This window comes from Babesia bovis, chromosome 3, assembly GCF_000165395.2.
Source record: "Babesia bovis T2Bo chromosome 3, whole genome shotgun sequence".
NCBI classification, from domain to species: domain Eukaryota; phylum Apicomplexa; class Aconoidasida; order Piroplasmida; family Babesiidae; genus Babesia; species Babesia bovis.
Window position 1 is genome coordinate 1,734,878 of NC_010575.1, and position 17,705 is coordinate 1,752,582.

The 17,705-nt window shown below is 42.8% G+C and overlaps 10 protein-coding genes across 10 annotated transcripts; 5 read left to right on the top strand and 5 right to left on the bottom strand.

Annotated features, from left to right (window-relative positions):
* Window positions 1-37: 37 nt before the first annotated feature.
* BBOV_III008000 (putative mRNA surveillance protein pelota) lies at window positions 38-1,205 on the bottom strand. The gene has a single exon (XM_001611878.2). The coding sequence runs from the start codon at window positions 1,191-1,193 to the stop codon at window positions 54-56; it is 1,140 nt and encodes a 379-aa protein (XP_001611928.1). The 5' UTR covers window positions 1,194-1,205; the 3' UTR covers window positions 38-53.
* A 147-nt stretch (window positions 1,206-1,352) lies between these two features.
* Window positions 1,353-1,939, top strand: BBOV_III008010 (uncharacterized protein). Its single transcript, XM_001611879.1, has one exon. It carries the CDS (start codon window positions 1,580-1,582, stop codon window positions 1,853-1,855), a length of 276 nt encoding a protein of 91 aa, XP_001611929.1. The 5' UTR covers window positions 1,353-1,579; the 3' UTR covers window positions 1,856-1,939.
* Window positions 1,940-2,361: 422 nt separating this feature from the next.
* On the top strand, window positions 2,362-4,022 carry BBOV_III008020 (uncharacterized protein). Its single transcript, XM_001611880.2, has 3 exons — window positions 2,362-3,008; window positions 3,047-3,111; window positions 3,146-4,022. The coding sequence occupies exons 1-3, from the start codon at window positions 2,565-2,567 to the stop codon at window positions 3,384-3,386; spliced, it is 750 nt and encodes a 249-aa protein (XP_001611930.1). The 5' UTR covers window positions 2,362-2,564; the 3' UTR covers window positions 3,387-4,022.
* Window positions 4,023-4,117: 95 nt separating this feature from the next.
* Window positions 4,118-6,048, top strand: BBOV_III008030 (putative integral membrane protein). The gene has a single exon (XM_001611881.2). It carries the CDS (start codon window positions 4,143-4,145, stop codon window positions 6,021-6,023), a length of 1,881 nt encoding a protein of 626 aa, XP_001611931.1. The 5' UTR covers window positions 4,118-4,142; the 3' UTR covers window positions 6,024-6,048.
* A 723-nt stretch (window positions 6,049-6,771) lies between these two features.
* Window positions 6,772-9,104, bottom strand: BBOV_III008040 (uncharacterized protein). Its single transcript, XM_001611882.2, has 7 exons — window positions 8,994-9,104; window positions 8,827-8,958; window positions 8,658-8,791; window positions 8,472-8,620; window positions 8,327-8,432; window positions 8,065-8,291; window positions 6,772-8,028 (listed from the first exon to the last, which is right to left on the bottom strand). The coding sequence occupies exons 1-7, from the start codon at window positions 9,047-9,049 to the stop codon at window positions 6,907-6,909; spliced, it is 1,926 nt and encodes a 641-aa protein (XP_001611932.2). The 5' UTR covers window positions 9,050-9,104; the 3' UTR covers window positions 6,772-6,906.
* Window positions 9,105-9,195: 91 nt separating this feature from the next.
* Window positions 9,196-10,348, bottom strand: BBOV_III008050 (uncharacterized protein). The gene is made up of 5 exons (XM_051767774.1): window positions 10,046-10,348; window positions 9,775-10,010; window positions 9,523-9,740; window positions 9,399-9,464; window positions 9,196-9,362 (listed from the first exon to the last, which is right to left on the bottom strand). Exons 1-5 carry the CDS (start codon window positions 10,234-10,236, stop codon window positions 9,219-9,221), a joined length of 855 nt encoding a protein of 284 aa, XP_051623500.1. The 5' UTR covers window positions 10,237-10,348; the 3' UTR covers window positions 9,196-9,218.
* A 330-nt stretch (window positions 10,349-10,678) lies between these two features.
* On the bottom strand, window positions 10,679-11,391 carry BBOV_III008060 (Ribosomal L27 family protein). Its single transcript, XM_001611884.2, has one exon. It carries the CDS (start codon window positions 11,371-11,373, stop codon window positions 10,864-10,866), a length of 510 nt encoding a protein of 169 aa, XP_001611934.1. The 5' UTR covers window positions 11,374-11,391; the 3' UTR covers window positions 10,679-10,863.
* A 17-nt stretch (window positions 11,392-11,408) lies between these two features.
* On the bottom strand, window positions 11,409-11,600 carry BBOV_III008070 (uncharacterized protein; the record flags this gene model as incomplete). Its single annotated transcript, XM_001611885.1, has 1 exon — window positions 11,409-11,600. The coding sequence occupies one exon, from the start codon at window positions 11,598-11,600 to the stop codon at window positions 11,409-11,411; it is 192 nt and encodes a 63-aa protein (XP_001611935.1).
* A 241-nt stretch (window positions 11,601-11,841) lies between these two features.
* Window positions 11,842-12,655, top strand: BBOV_III008080 (pinin/SDK/memA/ protein conserved region family protein). The gene is made up of 3 exons (XM_001611886.1): window positions 11,842-12,214; window positions 12,251-12,418; window positions 12,455-12,655. Exons 1-3 carry the CDS (start codon window positions 11,915-11,917, stop codon window positions 12,632-12,634), a joined length of 648 nt encoding a protein of 215 aa, XP_001611936.1. The 5' UTR covers window positions 11,842-11,914; the 3' UTR covers window positions 12,635-12,655.
* A 402-nt stretch (window positions 12,656-13,057) lies between these two features.
* BBOV_III008090 (Translation initiation factor eIF3 subunit 135 family protein) lies at window positions 13,058-17,548 on the top strand. Its single transcript, XM_051767368.1, has 7 exons — window positions 13,058-13,459; window positions 13,495-13,750; window positions 13,789-13,949; window positions 13,985-14,939; window positions 14,974-16,390; window positions 16,428-17,164; window positions 17,199-17,548. Exons 1-7 carry the CDS (start codon window positions 13,138-13,140, stop codon window positions 17,416-17,418), a joined length of 4,068 nt encoding a protein of 1,355 aa, XP_051623501.1. The 5' UTR covers window positions 13,058-13,137; the 3' UTR covers window positions 17,419-17,548.
* Window positions 17,549-17,705: the final 157 nt, after the last annotated feature.

A 17,705-nucleotide genomic window follows, 5' to 3' on the forward strand; every position in this document is an offset into this window, starting at 1 on the left:
CCACTAGCATACACGTTTGTATAGCATATCACATGCAATGATCGACATCATTACTACTGTTCCAATTTCTCCTCAATGGCAAAACGAAGCAACGCCACTATACCAGTTAAGTTACGTAAAAACGAGCACGAAACATGCTCATCAGAAAAGTATAAAACTCGGGCACCCTGCGATTTAGCGTTATCTATTAGCTTATGTACCCGTGTCCTGACCTCTGTGGAACCAGTCCTTATCAATTCATCAGATAACAATACCTTCTCTACGGCACCGAGCTCCGTAGCATAAGCCACATCCTCAATACCAATGGATATTGTAGATTCATTGGCTTCAAGTCGTTTGCGCAGCATGTCTACAGCACGATTGTGCTCTATGTAATGTTGACCAAAGATAGTCACAGCAAATTGTTCATTGCCCATGACTTCAGTGATGGCATTTCGATCGGATGAAGTGGATCCGCATACAATGAATTTATTTAGATGGCGATGTAGTTCAGAATGGCCAATGGATACAAGTTCCTTGCACATGTAATCATAGAAACTGTTTTTCGTAAACCCGGGTCCAGTGATTACCACTGTACGAGTTATTTCAAAGTCAATCGTTTCAGCCAACTTTTGTATAATTGCCTTGAAAAATGCTTCCAAGGCCTTTTGGTGATGAGAATACCTCATGTTTGATATTTTACGATTGGGTATATTGTGGACCAAGCTAAACACCTCTTTGGTGAGGTAACGCAACAGAAAATAGAGATTAGCTCGGCCATTATCCAGGACCAAAAATGCTTGCTCAGCCTTGCCTGATATGTCAGTCACCTCCCTCAGCTTATCGTTATAATACGAGTTCCACAGTTGCTTGGTGAGGGTAATTTTAGAATGTGGACGTATCTCGGCGGTATGGTACTGCCCTACCTTGACATAAGGATTGTCCGTTAAATTCCTCCCAGAAACTTGGAGATCATCCTCTGAACAAGCATAGGTTATGCGCTCGATTTCAAGGTGTATATTGAACTTCTTAACCTGTTGGCTAACAGCGCCTGTATCGACGTTTTCCTTCTTCACCTTCCTAGAAGTAAACACTGTTATTTCATCTCCCTTAGACAAGAGGTTGTATATGCACCAGATATCGTCTGGATTCTCAGCAGTTAGTACCAGGGTGACCCCTCCCGATGGATTATTGAAACGTTTATGGACGTGCATTGGGAGTACTTAAAAATCCAATAAACGGTCTTCACACTATACACATCCGACATTGGAGCAAGCTCGAGCCATTTGTAGCTAGTGTGTAGCTCCTTTGTCTAAATTGACTTGTTATGGTGGTGCCTACGGTGGCCGCACTTGTAGATTCCACAAATTCTACTTCTGTACTACTAACCACTACACAGCTATAGGAATCTTGCAAGTTTAATGCTGTGAAAGCAACTGTTCACGTATGTTCTCGCTTTGGACTGTGTCCAGCTCCAACCCGTGCTAGGCGACGCGATTATTCCGCTTGATATCGCATAGTTGGATTTGGTAGCAATTGGTATAGCACTTAACTGCTATTAAGTTGGCATCGTACCAAGTATATTTGCTGGATTCGCATTATGCCGTGGCCAATTGTTGCCCTAGCGTGCGGCACGGGAGTACTGCTTGGTAGGTATATGTATCGAGCTGTGTCGAAATCGAAAGTGCTATATGGATTCGAACATAAAATGTCACTGTCAGAAGCCTGTGCAATTTTGAACGTATCAGCCACAGCCCCCAAGGACAGAATCAGGGAACATTACAAACAGCTAATGATGAGGAACCACCCAGACAACGGCGGCTCAACGTACCTTGCTTCCAAGGTTAACGAAGCGAAGGATTATTTGCTAAAATAGTAAATAAACATAGAACCACTGGATCGACGGCCAGGGACTTTGGCTCAAAATTAGCAAGGTGGTACTCATAAAATACACTGAACTAGATACACCACCATTGGGTTCATTAGATACTAATACAACTGTGGATACCTAATGTAGTTACTGTATCGTACATTAACGTTTTACTCAGTGTGTAATGACCCGAAGCAAGTTGCAGCGGCGAAACATGGAATCACGCCCGCAAAAGCCATAAAGATGATAAGAGTAAACCTTTTGAGTAAACATAAAACATGATTTATATTATTGGTGTCATGCAGTTGTACAGGACACAAGGAAGGAACGATTTAGATATAGAACTGTAGGAGAAAGCCACAAAACACCGCCAATACTGACCTTTAGGCATTTTCGATTCAGTTTGCTTTGAAATTATTGCACATTTGAGTAGGTGATTTAGCCACGCATATGTTGCTACACAAACAATGCATTTGTGGTGTCTGAGTAGTGGCACTCTTGCACTCCACTCCATTGTGATTATAATATATTCACCAAGATATTTATCATGTCGCACACACATTCGACATTATACACGTTGCAATAAAACATGTTTCTAGATATGGCTTCGCATTGTATGCCATGTTTAATTCCATCCATGGAATCACATCGGGTCTGATAAATAGCCGGTCAGGGTTCCAAAAACGGGTTAGCTACCCCTTCCCAAACATATGCGATGTATCTATCTCGCATTTTATGCCATAGGCCTGGTGGTATATTCTTTCCCAGATTCGTGGCCCCTAAGGTTCATGCATATGCACTCTGGAACTCCACTGTACGATACAACCTGGGCACGACAGTTCGTTGGCATCGGTGGTGGAGGTCTAGATTTATCCCGAAAGATGGCAGGAGTAGTTCAGGAAATGCTTCTACATTTGTGCGGGATGCTAACTCGACCCAGGAAAACAAAAGGCCCATTCCCATCACTATTCGTGGCGCCGTTGCAAAGGTGAAGAAAAGATTCACGCGCTATTGGGGATTTAGGAGGCCACAACTTTTATTGTCTACCGTTAAGCGATATTTGTACCGTAAGAGGTTAACGTATGGTCCAAAGCGACCCTCGCGGCACCGAGAAAAACTACGGCAAATAAAAACTCGGGCGGCTGAAAAGTCAGCGGCAGTAAGTTATCAGTAGATTGATATTCATTTCTCCGACAGCTGAAAATAAGTGCCATATTCGCCCTCCGTAAATACGGCAAGCTAGGTGCTGGTATCTATCTAGGGTAGGTCATATAGATACGATTACACGTGATACAGTGTCTACATCGCAACTTTAGTGCTGATGAACATATTAACGTTTGAAGGCTACGTGTCAAGTGATGACCTAAGGAATCTACTAGAGCGAATTAACGTCACGCAGTTCCAGGTTCCCGACATGGACAGTTGGATCGCCAAATTCACAGTGGCTTACATTGCCACTAAGGTAGTGGAGCCACTGCGCCTGATACTCTCAGTGCTAATGGTACTGGCAATCAAGCGTGGTGGGAAAAGGGGGTAGTGGAACAGATGTTTTATTACCCTCGGATAAATAACGAAGTATATTCCTTTTAAAAAGCGTTGAAATATGTGCTAGGATTTACCTTTTGCTATAGTTGCACCCGCCAGTGCTGATGGCGAAAGGTGGTACTGGGAAATTTCAATTTTAAGGGAAAATCTGAATGAAATTTGCTGAAGATAACTCTACGTGATCTGATAAGGTATGATAATGAAGCCTGATTGTTTCTGCAGCCTTTTTGTCATAGCCGACGATACCCTCCCAACCTACTCAGCCCGAAGTATAGGAACCAGAACAGATCCATCGAAAAAATAGACATCCATAACTTTCTCTTGTTGTTGATAAAGGGGAATTATGGTAGTTTGCTCATTTTTATGTTTAGGTTGGATTCACCACCGTGGTGGTCATTCCGTACCACCGGAACTGTATGCCATGGTATATCTCTTGGTTCCTTTTTGTATGCTACAGCATAGGTAGTTTTACAACCCTTTTTCTGGCCCCACTATGGATGCCTACCCGCCATATGTGCCATCGGGTCCATTTATGGCTACTATACATCAGGGGGGAGGTCAACTGTGCTATTCTGGGTCACCTCCCAGAGAGCAACTTGGTGACTACATTTCACACAAAGGGTACATAGTATGCTCTAAATAGTCTTTAAAAGTTATGTTAAACATATATCTTAGCCGTGAATAGTTTTAGTACATATTACCTTACCAGATCCACCCAACTGAATCACATCGGTGCTCCTGGTCGACGATGGAGGAAACGGGAGCTGTTATTAACGTTGGCACATCGTTGTTCATTGTGTTGGTGGCCCTTGGTATCGCCGGTTGCATCGCTCTCTTACTGAATGCAGTACTAACAGGAATCGCTGGTTTAGACTCCTACATGCTGTCCACTGCGTTTGACCACAATGCCAACGCCATCCTGGCAACGGTAATACTGGGAATACTGGTGATATTACATGGAGTTGGGTACTACTGTCAGTACGTCAAGACACCGCTCAGTAAGTGCCATCTATGGCTACTGGTCACAGGGTCACTCACAGTCCTGGTAGCCGCCTCAGCCGTACTTATGGTTACCAAGGGTCAAGGATTAGGTCCCCAAATTCTTGGCTACTATAACACTGCTTTCACTGCAACGCAACTGATGGCACTTATGGCATTTGGTGTTTGTATGTGCAAGTCCGGATGTTTCGGAAAATCTAGCTCAAATGCTAGGATAGTTTTCTATGTAGTTGCCGGAATATATGCAGCATGGTTGCTTGCATACCTCGCCGCGTGCGCTGCTTATGCGGTAATGTACAATAGAGGACAAGGTGTGAGTCATGCAGTCGATGCACAACAAAGGATAACTCAATCCTATAAAAGAATTCCATGCGTCAATTACGTACTACTGATAGCACTGACCTTCAGTGCCTACCAGGTAAACTTTTGTTGTGTACCTGTCACGGGCACCGACTGGACCTTCCTGTTGCTGTTTGGTACATGTGCCGGTATACTACTATCGGTGTTCATGCATTACCAGGGTGGTAACGGTGCTTTTCACCACAAGATGGAACACATACTAACTGCATTGGCAGCAATAATCATGGGTTTCATGCTGATGTATAGCTACTTCAAGGAGCCGTTTGCTCAGGTGGTGCCTGACAGAAAGTATACAATCTGGGACCTCGTATTTATACTGCTGGCTGTAGTACTAGCGGGTATTACTATGGCACTGTTAATCAAGTGGAAGGGTGATAGTCATAGAGGCGAAGATTGGATCCATTATACCCTTCTATCCGCTATGATGGTATGCACTGCCATAGAGCTTGGGATGCTCCATTTTGGATGGGCTCGTGGCGGTTCTTCTGGCGTAGTTTGGCAAGCTGTCATGGTAATCTTGGTGCTAGAGTTGGTGGCTACACTTGTCATGGTAGTTATAGATGTATGTGGTGGTGGTAGTGGTAACGGATACGTGTTTACGGTATCCACGACTGTGTATCCCTTACTAATACTCCACCTATTACTAATGCTGGCCAATGTACTAGTATGCCACTATCACATGCCATTTCCAGGTAACTACCAGCTGTGGCACTGGAGTTTATCACTGTGGGATACTATGTTAGTACTGCTGGTACTAGAGTCACTAGTGGTACTGGTAATGGCGATATCAGGGGTGCACCAGCAATATACGTTTCATGGTCTTTATGAGAGTGGCCAAGACAATCGTTGCTATGTCGTTCTCGCTCTACATGCCATACTATGTGGCACTGCAATTGGTATAATACACTTCAAGGAACCATTGTCACAGTATTGGTCCAAGGACCAACTGGCTTGTGTAGTGCTCAGTGTAGTGTCACTAATCTCCTGTCTAGGACTTGCATACGATGGGATGAAACCAAAACCTGGAGAGTCACGCAGTGAACCTGGATTCTACTGCCTAGTAGTGTACGCAATAATTACATTTGGAGGCGCTCTGTACTATGGCTTCCGTAGTGGCCTTATCCAGGGCAGTTGCTTCACTAAGAAGAGCGATGCCAAAAAGCTACAGGGTAGTGAAGAGGCAGTGTCAAGCATGGAGAGTACTGTGGATGATGCAGAAGACATCTCGCCCGAAGTAGCGTTACAACAGGATAACACTGATGTAATATAGTTTGGTGTACTGTGGTGAAGTGTTTTTAGTCCGTTATTAATCCTGTAACAGTTTTTCTTGCCTGTATCACTAAATTTCCAGATGCAATTTTTGTTAGTCTCGCCATTCAAAGTGGTTAGAACAATTTTATGTAATACAGGGAGGTATTATCAGCCGCATAACTTATATCCATTTATTATCAGGAGCGTAACTTACCTCCATTGTTACACAATACATACAGAAGTAAGGGTACATATAGGTGGTTACCAAAGAACCAGAAAATCGTGTTGCATTTCTTGAGAATGAACATTGCACTCTATCACATTAATTATATAGAATATGGGATGGTTACATCTCATGTCGGCGGTATATTGTCTATTTGTGTTACCGCCCTACATGAATTTAGCCCTACAGTGGTTTATAATGTGGTGTTATTACTTACCATATTACTTCCTTGGTGCTATGGTATCACAATACAGTATAATAGACATTGCTGTTAACACAACTGCAACATGGCAGTAATGGGGAAACCGTTGTGTGTGACCAAACGTAATAAATGCATCACTGTACTTACCGTTATGAGTACGATGCCGGTAGCATATGGCTTATGTATAGGGTCCTTCAGGTAGCGATGTGCTATGTGGGTAGTTCTACCAAAAGATTAAGGGATGATGGGACAAGCAGTGGTGCTTTCTCTTACGTGTATTCAGTTAATTTCTATAGAGTTTTGTCGTACATTCACAATATAGTTTCCCCAGTATGTATGGTAAATAGGCTTATTGAAGCAAAATATCTGTACTTCTGGAACATATAATCTCCGTGTTGGGGAGCTTTGACTATGAGCTCCAGGTTACCTACTTCCTTTCCATGGTGATGGTGCAAACAATAGCGTGAAACAGTTGGTTCATCTCGGTTTGTTCCATAGTTCCAGGTCCTGTAAGCACTGTCTAAGTAGATTCGCTGCCTTAACGTGCCGGAGGAATATTGAGAGGGGATCTGATGTATCCACTGAATCAAGCTCACCCAGAGGATCCTTAGATATGTCAGTTGAACAACCACTTTCCAAGTCACTAGGCCGAGACCACTCCTCCCGAAACACCTCAGTATGCCTTGGTGTTGCAACTGCCATCTCGCTTTCTACTAGCGTTGTGACCATATTGTATCCTGCTTCTAGATGAAACCATATTTCATCCACTATGCGTGGCATTTCATCAGCATTATGTTCCTTTAACATGTTTACGCCGTTCTTAACCACGCAACACATGAGGCGTAATACAGGAAGTCTAAGAGTAACTTCACCAACCCAACGCGTTGCTACATTTAGCGACTGTAGGATAGTTAAACTGGCAACGAAACGTTCCAGTGGTGAAGTGGGATTAATCTGTGAGTGCCTTATGACATTTAGCAGCAGCTTCAGTTTCGTATCACTCTTCGGAAGCTCACATACGGCCAATCGAATAAATTCGGCCATTATAATATTCAGCAGATAGTCATTGTCCGAAATATCCATATTTTCCGATAGAGAATCGTTACTTTCATCGCCAAAAACATAGTGGTCCCATGCTTGCATGGATGTAAATATGGATAACGAAGTATCAATGGGTTCGCAACTGCTTGCGTAATCTGAACTCTGTTTAGTGCAATGACACAGATGCTCCAGCACATTACGGGGGATAAATGGGCATTGCAGAAGTAATAAAATATATCGCTTCAATGGTCCCTTACCCATTGAGCATAGGTGGTGTACCAATAGGAAGTAAGATAGTCTACGAGACTCTGTCACGTCATTTGTACAGTCATCGCGCGAAATGGGAGCGCCAAAAAACTCGCTTTTGTTCCTTGCGTATATACTCATAAGCCCGCTATGCATTAGCAGCTGTTGGTATATTTTGTAAAGGATGGAAATATCCTGCAATTCCTGTGGTAGGGTTACTGGTACAAGGGCAGTTACTTCCCACTCCACAGCTGACAGCAGTGAGCCTAACAATGGAAAGAGACAGTGGGCTAACATATGTTGCGTCAGCGCCTAAATGAGTATTTATATGGCTAACTGAGAACCCACCTCAGAGATCTCTGGGTTTCCGAGATCCAGAATATCCTGCAAAAACTGGAATGCGTCATCACATTGTACTATAGCTGTGTCAATGTAACCTGATTTATCGGTCAACTCATTGGAATCAACGTGAAGGTGCCTATCAAGTCTACGCCAAGTGTGTCTCAGGAAGCCCGTGAGTTGCATGATTACTCGTGACTGGGATACCACATAGAGGTTAACTGACGGGTCGTTTACTGTAACAGGTGAATATGCAAATCAATGAACCTACACCTTAGAATACTCAAAACAATAGTCATTGCATGGGCACGCTTGATACTGTCACTGCTAGACAGAAACTTCAGGGCTCCCTCCAACAGCGGGAAGTCAGTATTACCCTGGGTATACCATTAATATAATTTTAAACAATGGCTCACCTCGTGAAAGAAAAACTTGATGGTGGTACCATTAATCAAGCTGCTTAGGGTCTTTAATAAAGACACCGTCCAACTGCTAACTTCATCGGAAGCGTAAATGTTTCGGTTGGTAACTAAATTGTTCATGTAGTTGTTCGAAAGCATATAGTCTGTGTGGTACTATGAAAGAAGTTTTACTTAACCTACACAACATCCGTTCGTTGTTTATATTGTGTACCAGCATGGACAGCGTCTGCAGAAGTTGGATTCTCACCACTTTTACTGGTGTCATTGGCAACTCAGCAGTAAGAAATTCCATCATACGGGACTCACAAAAGTACCTACATGTCTTTTTACTCCTCCTGTGTTAACCTACTCGAACATGACATCACAGTCATTTCTGTCTCCCCAAATTAGCAGCTCGGGTAGCTGTTTCAACGCAGCGACAACCTCTGGGCATGTTGCCTTTCTGGCTGCCTGCCGGTTGAGAGCATTGCGGTGAAGTGACCTATATACGTGATGTATTATAAGTGTCGTGTCTACCTCAATCTTTCAAGATTTGTCGTGATATCATTCTCTGCGACTACATCTTCGTGCATCCTTAAGTTTTCGTCGCTGCTGTATGCCACTTAAAACTACATACAGTCCATATGGCACGAGAACAGCTAGGAGGCACTCCCCATCCGCAATGTGCAGGATATCAGTCTCAAAATAGATCACGTAAGCTAGTCATTACACTAGAAAAATTACACATAACTTCATTTTACCCTAATGTGTAGAGTCACCATGGACAAGTACCGCAAGGTTACCATCGGCATAAGGTCCCTTGATATAGGAGCCGTATACCCTATGTGTACGCATAGGAAGCTTGAAAGGTGTACCATCAGATATGGTTACTTCATGTACATCACCCTGTAAGGATATTGAACACGCACATAGACTATTTACCTTGAACAAATATAGAACGTAGAGCTGTGCATCCACCTCAAAGCATGGCATCAAATCCGACGTTGTCTGCGCATTTTGATTACTATTTAAACCGAGATACACCATTAACACGCATTTAACTTACTATTTCTAGGGGATTATAGAATCCTGGTAGAAACGCATATGACATGGGACCACCTGAATTAACATTCAATGTACCCCGTGCACAAAGCAATTGCAATTGCACTGTCACATCGATAAATGGCCCTTTAAGGTGCTGTTCAGTAATTGTTTCCATGGAGACAAGTTTGTTAGGTTCCTTGAGACTAAGGTCGCCATATATAGCCTTTTGTATGACCAGTCCTGGAGAATGCTAGAGATAAAAAACAAGACCTACCTCTAAGGCGGTACTCCTGTCCAACGGATGCGATATAGTTCATTTGGCGCTCATTGAGAAACTGCATGTATCTCTCCTTGAGGCCTTGTTGCAGAGCTGACATTTGCGCTTGAAGTTGGTCTCCAGTGGAGAATCCATTTTTTATATCATATAACACTCGCTTATAATCGTCACAAAGAATTGTGTAGGCCATTTGCACATCATTTAGCAGCGAAGTAGCCGATTGATCCTGACATCTGAACTCTATGATAGATAAACTCTCTGCACTCACTTGTCTGGATGTAGTATACGAGAAAAGTGATAGTACGCTTTGCGAACGTCTGACTGCGCACATGTTGGTTCCAGCTCTAGTATGTCGTATAGAGAAATATCATTACCATTTTGTAGTTTACACCTCCTTCGTTTATATTCCTCTAGGTTGTTAGACAGCTCTGCTGTGTCACTGGGCAAAGATTGCTCCATTCTTGGGATACCTACAGAGCCAATTATAATACACACTAATACTTAATGATTATACACACCCTGGAGCGCGATGTACTCCAAGGGTGGTTTTAACTCTATATTAGTTTCATCTACCAGTGCCAGCAACTCCCCACCCGAACACTCATTCCCCCTTTTCCCACCACGCTTGATTGCCAGTACCATTAGCACCGAGAGTATCAGGCGCAGAGGCTCCACTACCTTAGTGGCAATGTAAGCCACCGTAAATTTGGCAACCCAACTGTCCATATCGGGGACCTGGAACTGCGTGACGTTAATTCGCTCTAGTAGATTCCTTAGGTCATCACTTGACACGTAGCCTTCAAATGTTAATATGTTCATCAGCATTAGGGCTATATAACAATCCCATAAAGAGTTAATGTCTACCAGATATTAAGGTACGGTACGTAGCATATGTTATGGTTGTTGTTTGCCAATGCTCGCTCTTTGGGCGGAGCATTATGGGAATAGACATTGCTACGTAAATTCATTTTCTAGCGATCATATGTCAATTTCAGCCTATTAATCTGTTAAATGGTGCGCCACCAGATGGGACAATGCGATGCTACCGTTTGTAGCGCTCGTTATTCCTGGACAACAAGACTGTTTTTATGGGTATTGACTCTGATTAACGTAATACACCGCTTTAACACGCCTCCACACCAGAGCGCAGTTGTCTTGGATACCCGCAACATGTTCGGTACGATAGCGCCAGAGATCCTCACGTAGCAGTTCTTCCCGAGGTTCTGGTAGCACGTTGACCAAGCGTATGTTCCTTACAACATCATGGGTATATTTTACCCTGCCATGAGCCGTGGCGAACAGTGTAGTTGTCTTAGAAGATACTCCTACATTCTCCCCTGGATATAGCTTAAAGTGCCTGTTCCGAGTCACACCGGGATTTTGTGCTATTGGTTTTCTTTGTTTCACCAATACATCTCCTGGTTTTACATATTCAGCTGCTAGGCGCTTTATACCGATATGTGCCTTTTGCGTCTGACCTGTAGGCGATGCTCGCGCTGGACGTCGATAGGCAGATACTTTCACCGTTTTGTTCCTACATTGCACAAAGCAGTAAGCGGCACTGCCTATCGTAGCACAGATCTTCGGCAGTTGCATTCTTGTGACCGGTGATTATAACTGGTGGTACTTTTCTATTCCGCTAATAGTTCATTAGTACCAATATTGTCCCCTTCGTACTGGTTCACGACTACTAGTGGTTTCTTAGAAACCAATGTACCACGGGAGTGACTCTTGTTGGTAATTTTAGATGTTTTTGTATTTTGAGCAGTGTCACATCTTCTCCATCTAAGGCATGAAAATCTATATTCTTGGGTCATAATCATTACGTTTAAACCGCAACACTAGTACAATGGATCACGAGGCATATGGTATTCACTGTAAAAGTGGCAGAGATATGTTGCCGATAGGAAGAGACAATTTGCCTCGGAGTGGTATACTAAAAATGGCACGTACAACACTTCTATACTGCCTTGGAAGATGAATTGAATATCTCTCATGTGATGTGTAAGTATATAGCGTTCTAATGGTGGCACCACCAAAGCGTCTAAACACATCCCATAAACACTTATTTGTACCTCCTGGAAGATATCAACGGGTTAACTTCGTAGTACCGTTGGTCTTCTACACATTCGTTAAAATGTTAGTTCAAAATGAGATTCATTCGTTGCGACGTAAAAGAGCATTACTCCAGTCTCGCTGTAGAAGGCTGGAAAATCGGCTTGCCACAGCAAACTCTTCTGGAGCACATGAGGAGGCATCTACTGCACCACGTAGTATTACAATGCACGATAATGTAGAGGATCAGGACATATCTAAAGAAGAACCACCTACAAATCGGCCTAGGGTCAGCACCGACGGCCGTTTTTTAAGGGCTACTCTGCTAGGTCACCTCCAGAAGGCACAGCGTGATTTGGCATCGGAACGTGATAATCCGGAGGTTAGTACAATTACATTCATAAAGATCTTTGTCCAGACTCAGCGTAGAATGGCTGCACTGGAACATGTAGATGCTAAGGTTGCCAACCAGGAGCGCCAACGTATGGAAGCCGTTATGGAAGAGATGAATCAGAAACTAACTGATACAAAGAACCTTTTATCTACGGTAGAGGAGGAACTATCCCAGAAGCAGTCCCAACTAATGGTATGTCTACTTTGTCTTGCCTAATTGACACTCCAGGGATCGGTATTGACCAATCACTACAGCCATATGGCCAAATTCATCGCCACTAAGACGCAACCGACTCTTTGGTGGATGCCAGGAAAGGAGTCTGAAGCTTTAGAGCCGTTGCGACGTTCGACCTCCCAATTCGTTGGTCACAAGCTTGAGGACATTAAAACGCGTCTGGGACAGTGCTAGTCTAATTTGTAGATTATATCTATTGATGCATTTAAGATAATATGAATCTGTAACTGAGCACATTCATTCATTGCCAGAATAGTATAGTTTTATAGATGCTTATGATGGACCTCGCAATTAGATTCATTGACATTATCACACAATGTATTCATAAAATCTTTACCAAACTGATACACTACAGATTAGTATACTATACATCTTATATTGCCAAGTGGTGCCATGAAAACTACGATTTAAGCATCATTTCGTCGTTGCAGATGTCCCAATCAGTTGTGATTTTGAGGTTCCGGTTTAGGGTTACACATTGTTACTAGCGGTTCGTTTATATCAAATCAAACAACGTTAAAGTGTTATTATGCCTTTTTGGTTGCGGAGAATTCATTTTGGCGTGCTCATTCCCACGTTACACATTCTAAACAGTGTTGACTGAAATATTGTTTCATTACCACACACTTGTATTTTAATATCGCAATGATACTATAAATTCGCATTATATCCATTCGATGGGAGGATATAGCATGGATAATTCTGCATCTCGGTTTGCGGATCCTCTGAAGGATTATGGCTTCGATCCATCAAGTTTGTTACATCCTGCTAAGGACAAGGAAAATAAGCTAGATGACGATTCTCTGGCGATTCTAAACTACTTTTCAGAGCATTCCAGTGGGCTGAATCTATTTCCTACTGAATTGTTTGATGTAGACAGTACTCCTGGTACATCACGTTCTCGTCGTTTGGACTGGTTGCATGATTTCCACGGTGACCATGGTAAGGAATCGGATCCTGACACAAGCGAAGATGTGCATCCGGATGATTTATTTGATGGTATGTTGTCAGCATTACAATCTCATTACCCATAGGCGCCGAACTCGGTAGACGCTTGACATTTTATATGCATGGTAATGCCTCTCCTACGGAACAATCTTATGGTAGTTGGGAGCTTCCTCACAGTCACCCTGTGCGCCCATCTCTATTAAGTCCAGATGATGAAGGCTTTGAGTTGAATACAAATTGGTACGAGCGCCTCCAGCTTGCATATCGCTCGGCATTACCTCGTAACAAGAAGCATAAATCTTTGTACGTTTTGGGTAGTGACGAGGAGCATGAGTTATTATTGTAAGTTTTCTTAATCTGTGTATAACCTTGGTTTACAGGGAGCTCGGTCGTTTTAGTAAATCTGCTTGTCTTGGTGCCACTTCATTGGTCTACACAATGTTGCATAACGGCATGAAATCATGCCCTCCTGATTATATTGAGATAACCAAATCAAGTTCACCTTTGATATACCAATTTTATCACAAGAAGTTCCCTCATGGTACGTTGCGTTGTGTTTCCTTACAGAATTTACAGATCGTCAATTTGTACATGATGGTATTGTCTATACATTAGTGCTAGGTCGACTAAACTGTAATTTGGGCGTGACCTATACCATGGCTAAGAAGATGTATTCTAATGACCACAAGGGTAAACAAGCTTTATGCGAAGCACTTTACCATCGTGGCTCTTACGGCCATTTTGCCATCCCAACTCAGTGCGTTGTTGATTACGTGGGAATAAGGGTAGTTGCTGAGCCATTGGTTCCGTTATATAAATCTACGCCTAGTGACTTTGTGACTGAGTTGCTTCGTAACTATCGTTCTGCTAGTGGTGACGCTGCCATTGACATTTCATCATCCCTGTTAGAGCATCCGGAGATATATGAGTCATTGAGGAGTTTATCGTCGTATTTACATTTATGTTCGTTACCTATACCCTTCGAGGCATCTGACATTTGTGGCTTTACGTGTTCCATATCTGGGACACCTACAGGATTGGTTTGCGAGCACTCTGGAGCTAATTTGCAACGTTGTGATAACAACCTTCATATTCGGCAGTGTCATGAAGTCCTTCCTCCTATTTTACAGGGCCATTCAGTGTACGATCCATTATTTTCTATGCGCTTTCGTCCAGAGTTTTGTTATACTTTTGATGGTGCATTGAGATCTACTGTGCGTTCCGCTGCTATCTTTAGTGATCAGCGTGATGATGGTCATATTGAGGATGCATTCCGTAAACTTCAGGTTATACTGGAAGATTGTGTCAGTCATTGTGATGAATTATTTGATTCATGGGATTTGCGTGAAACGTTTCATTCCTTTGGTGTTAACATGCGTTATTTAGGCATGGCATATGAGTGTGCTGTGTATGCTGGTCTTAAGAATTTACTTGCTAGTGACATGGTTTCGCGTGCAGTTAAGCACTTATGGGATCTACAGTTGCAGTCCATATTCAACAGTGGTACTATTGACCTAGAGAATGTAATGAGGTAAGTTATTAGCCATATACCTAATTTTGATTAGGCGCTTATTACGTTTAATTAATGACACTTTTGGTCTTTTACCGGATTCATCTGATTTTTGGTCTCAGAGTGTTATTCCTGAGGTTGCTCGGCATTTTAATTTGGTTGACCTAGAGGGCATATCATATCGTCTGTTGCCTCACTTATTGCTGAAGAGTTCTTTAGAGTTTCATTTAGGGATTTTAATCCCACCTCCTAAGGGTGGCCATACTTATCGCAGTCCCATTATATTTCATGATTTCAATCGCATACAGATGCCGGAATCACTTGTCAAGAACAGGGTTCCATATAGCATCTCTAATACTGTTGACAACACATATTATCCTCTGGCTTCATCACGTTCCTTTGTATCGCCACCTCAGACTTTTTGCAACCTGTTACTCAATGTGTTATTTCCCAAGGTCAACACCGTGCGCCCTTATCGCGAGTTACAGATTTTACAGGCCGCATCTAAGTTATATAAAGGACATACCGCTTCAATTGGCCCGGCAACATTGATTAGAGCAACTACGTGGGAGTTGGGATTATCTAAGCAATTGGAATGTCGTTTGGTCGGTAACGGATATCCTTGTGACCCGGCGTGCATCTACAGCGCTAAATTATCATGTGTCAATTATCAACAGTCTCTTACTGGCGTGAATCTATTTTGCTTAACTGAGACCTTAGTCCAGCTTGATGTGCTAAAGCGTGTGAAGTTGATCCTTTTGATGGGTCACGAGTATATGCGTCATCGATACTACTCTGAGGCATTAGAATGTGCAGATTATGTTTTGCGCCATGCACCTCCTCTTTGTGCAAAACGTCTTGAAGCGCGTCTTTTGGCTTTACAATGTTACTGTTTAACAGGTTCATCTGATAAGAGTAATGAGTGTTACAACGAGTTGAATAAAGACATTAGTTTTTATGAAGGTTGTATAGGTCTGCTATCATTGCAGTTGATTGTCTTCATGTCCATCTATGCATGGTTAAAACGTGATTTCGAGTTATGCGCATCTTTTACGTCACGTTGCCGTGACGCCATGCTTAGTATTTCTGGAATGGTCAAGTATGAATGGCTTCCTGTAGCTATAACCTCATTACAGGGCCACTGTGAAGTCGCACTTGGTAACGGCGTGGCTGCTATTAAGGCACAGCGTGAGGCTGTACGACTATGCAACGTTTCCGGTATGCCAAGGTTTACTCTGTGCAACCAGACCTGGTTATTTGTGGAGTGCTTACTTCGCAACGACTCTTATGAGGAAGGATGCCCACTGTCTATGGAGTTGGTACCTATATTAGAGGCTGAATTTGGGTCTTTATCGATCGAGTGCTTACGTGGCTTATATGTTTCTGCATGGTCTAATCAACAGGTTGGATGTGGCCATTTACTTCATCCACTGCTCTACCTTTGCAGTGCCGACCGGGTTCACGAGGCTTATGTGAGTTAATCGACATAATTTGCACATTATTCTACAGAATCAAATTGCTGGCATCCAGGGTTCTCTAGTGCTAGAGGAATTTGTGATTGCTGATATTTGTTCATCTCGAAGTCAACATCGTAGTGACGCTTTGGACCTTTACAAATCGTTGTATGAGCGTCTAGGTGTGCTAATCCAGAGGACTCGCCATGAGATAATTGCCTATATAAAATCGGTATATCCACTATCTGATACATCTTCTCTCAGGGATTTATCTCGTTTCAATCTGGTCTCCATATCATCGACGCTGCCTGATCTTAATATCCATGATGACGATCTCTTGGGGGAGATGGTGGCTGATTGCGAGCGCTACCACCAGAAGTTGTTACTAGTGATTCGTAACTTGTTAAGTCTGAAATTGCTGTCTCTCAGCAGCTCTCAAGCCATGTTAATAGCCCGTCGTCTATACAACGCTTACGTTTGCCAGGTATCTGATGACTACGTCTTTAAGTTATGTGTTGGTGACAATGAATTGGACGTTTACAAACACGATATGGATAATCATAACATCACCAGCGGCTCCAACATAGGGTCACTTTATGGAAGTGGAGTCGATCGTCAACCGGAGCGCTTCAACGCTTCAGTATCCATACGACAGAACAGTGTACCTCACCGTGGCCACGAACTACGTTCAATTGAGGAATTGTTGCTGAAACCTGCATCAACCCCTATCGGTACAATTTGCGAAATTTGTGCAACTAACTTGGAAGGCAGTAGCAATACTCCTTCGGAATGGTAGGTATTTTTAGAATGAATATATTCCATATAGGTTTGACAAGCTATTTGACCTTGATCCACTATGCAAAGTTGTTATTGAAAATTCATTCAGTCTTATTTTGGATGTATTACGTCACATGTTAACTCCCAGCAAGCGTTTGGTTCTCCTGGGCCACGTTGCCAGTATAAGCGGGGTCGAGGTTGACATTACAACTACATTCCAGGAGCTTCGCTCTGCTCTGGAGCGCGCGATCATAAATCGGGCGTTATAAAATTTATCTAGCAAATCGCAAGCTTTCAGACACGTTCTTATCTAACTAGGCCTATTACGTTCGCGATCTACAGAATATGCACATAAGATCTGAGTAAATAGCTTCCCTATCACAGGAATAATTTGGTATCTCTTCTACAGAATATACAGTTGTCCGCTATCTAGAATCTAATCATATCCTGACGTGGAATCTATATACACTTAGCGATACATATTGCATTGATAAACTGTGATGGCATAACTTCTGTGGCATTTGTCTCTATTTGAAATGAAAACTATTTATAATTT

Coding starts and splice junctions, on each gene's coding strand:
- BBOV_III008000 (XM_001611878.2), bottom strand. CDS start 1,193: ATGCACGTCCATAAACGTTTCAATAATCCATCGGGAGGGGTCACCCTG.
- BBOV_III008010 (XM_001611879.1), top strand. CDS start 1,580: ATGCCGTGGCCAATTGTTGCCCTAGCGTGCGGCACGGGAGTACTGCTT.
- BBOV_III008020 (XM_001611880.2), top strand. CDS start 2,565: ATGTATCTATCTCGCATTTTATGCCATAGGCCTGGTGGTATATTCTTT. Junction 3,009..3,046: donor CGGCTGAAAAGTCAGCGGCA/GTAAGTTATCAG, acceptor TTTCTCCGACAG/CTGAAAATAAGTGCCATATT. Junction 3,112..3,145: donor GGTGCTGGTATCTATCTAGG/GTAGGTCATATA, acceptor CACGTGATACAG/TGTCTACATCGCAACTTTAG.
- BBOV_III008030 (XM_001611881.2), top strand. CDS start 4,143: ATGGAGGAAACGGGAGCTGTTATTAACGTTGGCACATCGTTGTTCATT.
- BBOV_III008040 (XM_001611882.2), bottom strand. CDS start 9,049: ATGCACGAAGATGTAGTCGCAGAGAATGATATCACGACAAATCTTGAA. Junction 8,792..8,826: donor GACTGTGATGTCATGTTCGA/GTAGGTTAACAC, acceptor AAAGACATGTAG/GTACTTTTGTGAGTCCCGTA. Junction 8,029..8,064: donor GAAACCCAGAGATCTCTGAG/GTGGGTTCTCAG, acceptor ATACTCATTTAG/GCGCTGACGCAACATATGTT.
- BBOV_III008050 (XM_051767774.1), bottom strand. CDS start 10,236: ATGGAGCAATCTTTGCCCAGTGACACAGCAGAGCTGTCTAACAACCTA. Junction 10,011..10,045: donor CGTATACTACATCCAGACAA/GTGAGTGCAGAG, acceptor CATAGAGTTCAG/ATGTCAGGATCAATCGGCTA. Junction 9,363..9,398: donor ACGTTCTATATTTGTTCAAG/GTAAATAGTCTA, acceptor ATATCCTTACAG/GGTGATGTACATGAAGTAAC.
- BBOV_III008060 (XM_001611884.2), bottom strand. CDS start 11,373: ATGCAACTGCCGAAGATCTGTGCTACGATAGGCAGTGCCGCTTACTGC.
- BBOV_III008080 (XM_001611886.1), top strand. CDS start 11,915: ATGTTAGTTCAAAATGAGATTCATTCGTTGCGACGTAAAAGAGCATTA. Junction 12,215..12,250: donor CGGAACGTGATAATCCGGAG/GTTAGTACAATT, acceptor ATCTTTGTCCAG/ACTCAGCGTAGAATGGCTGC. Junction 12,419..12,454: donor AGAAGCAGTCCCAACTAATG/GTATGTCTACTT, acceptor TTGACACTCCAG/GGATCGGTATTGACCAATCA.
- BBOV_III008090 (XM_051767368.1), top strand. CDS start 13,138: ATGGGAGGATATAGCATGGATAATTCTGCATCTCGGTTTGCGGATCCT. Junction 13,950..13,984: donor TCACAAGAAGTTCCCTCATG/GTACGTTGCGTT, acceptor CAGAATTTACAG/ATCGTCAATTTGTACATGAT. Junction 14,940..14,973: donor GACCTAGAGAATGTAATGAG/GTAAGTTATTAG, acceptor AATTTTGATTAG/GCGCTTATTACGTTTAATTA.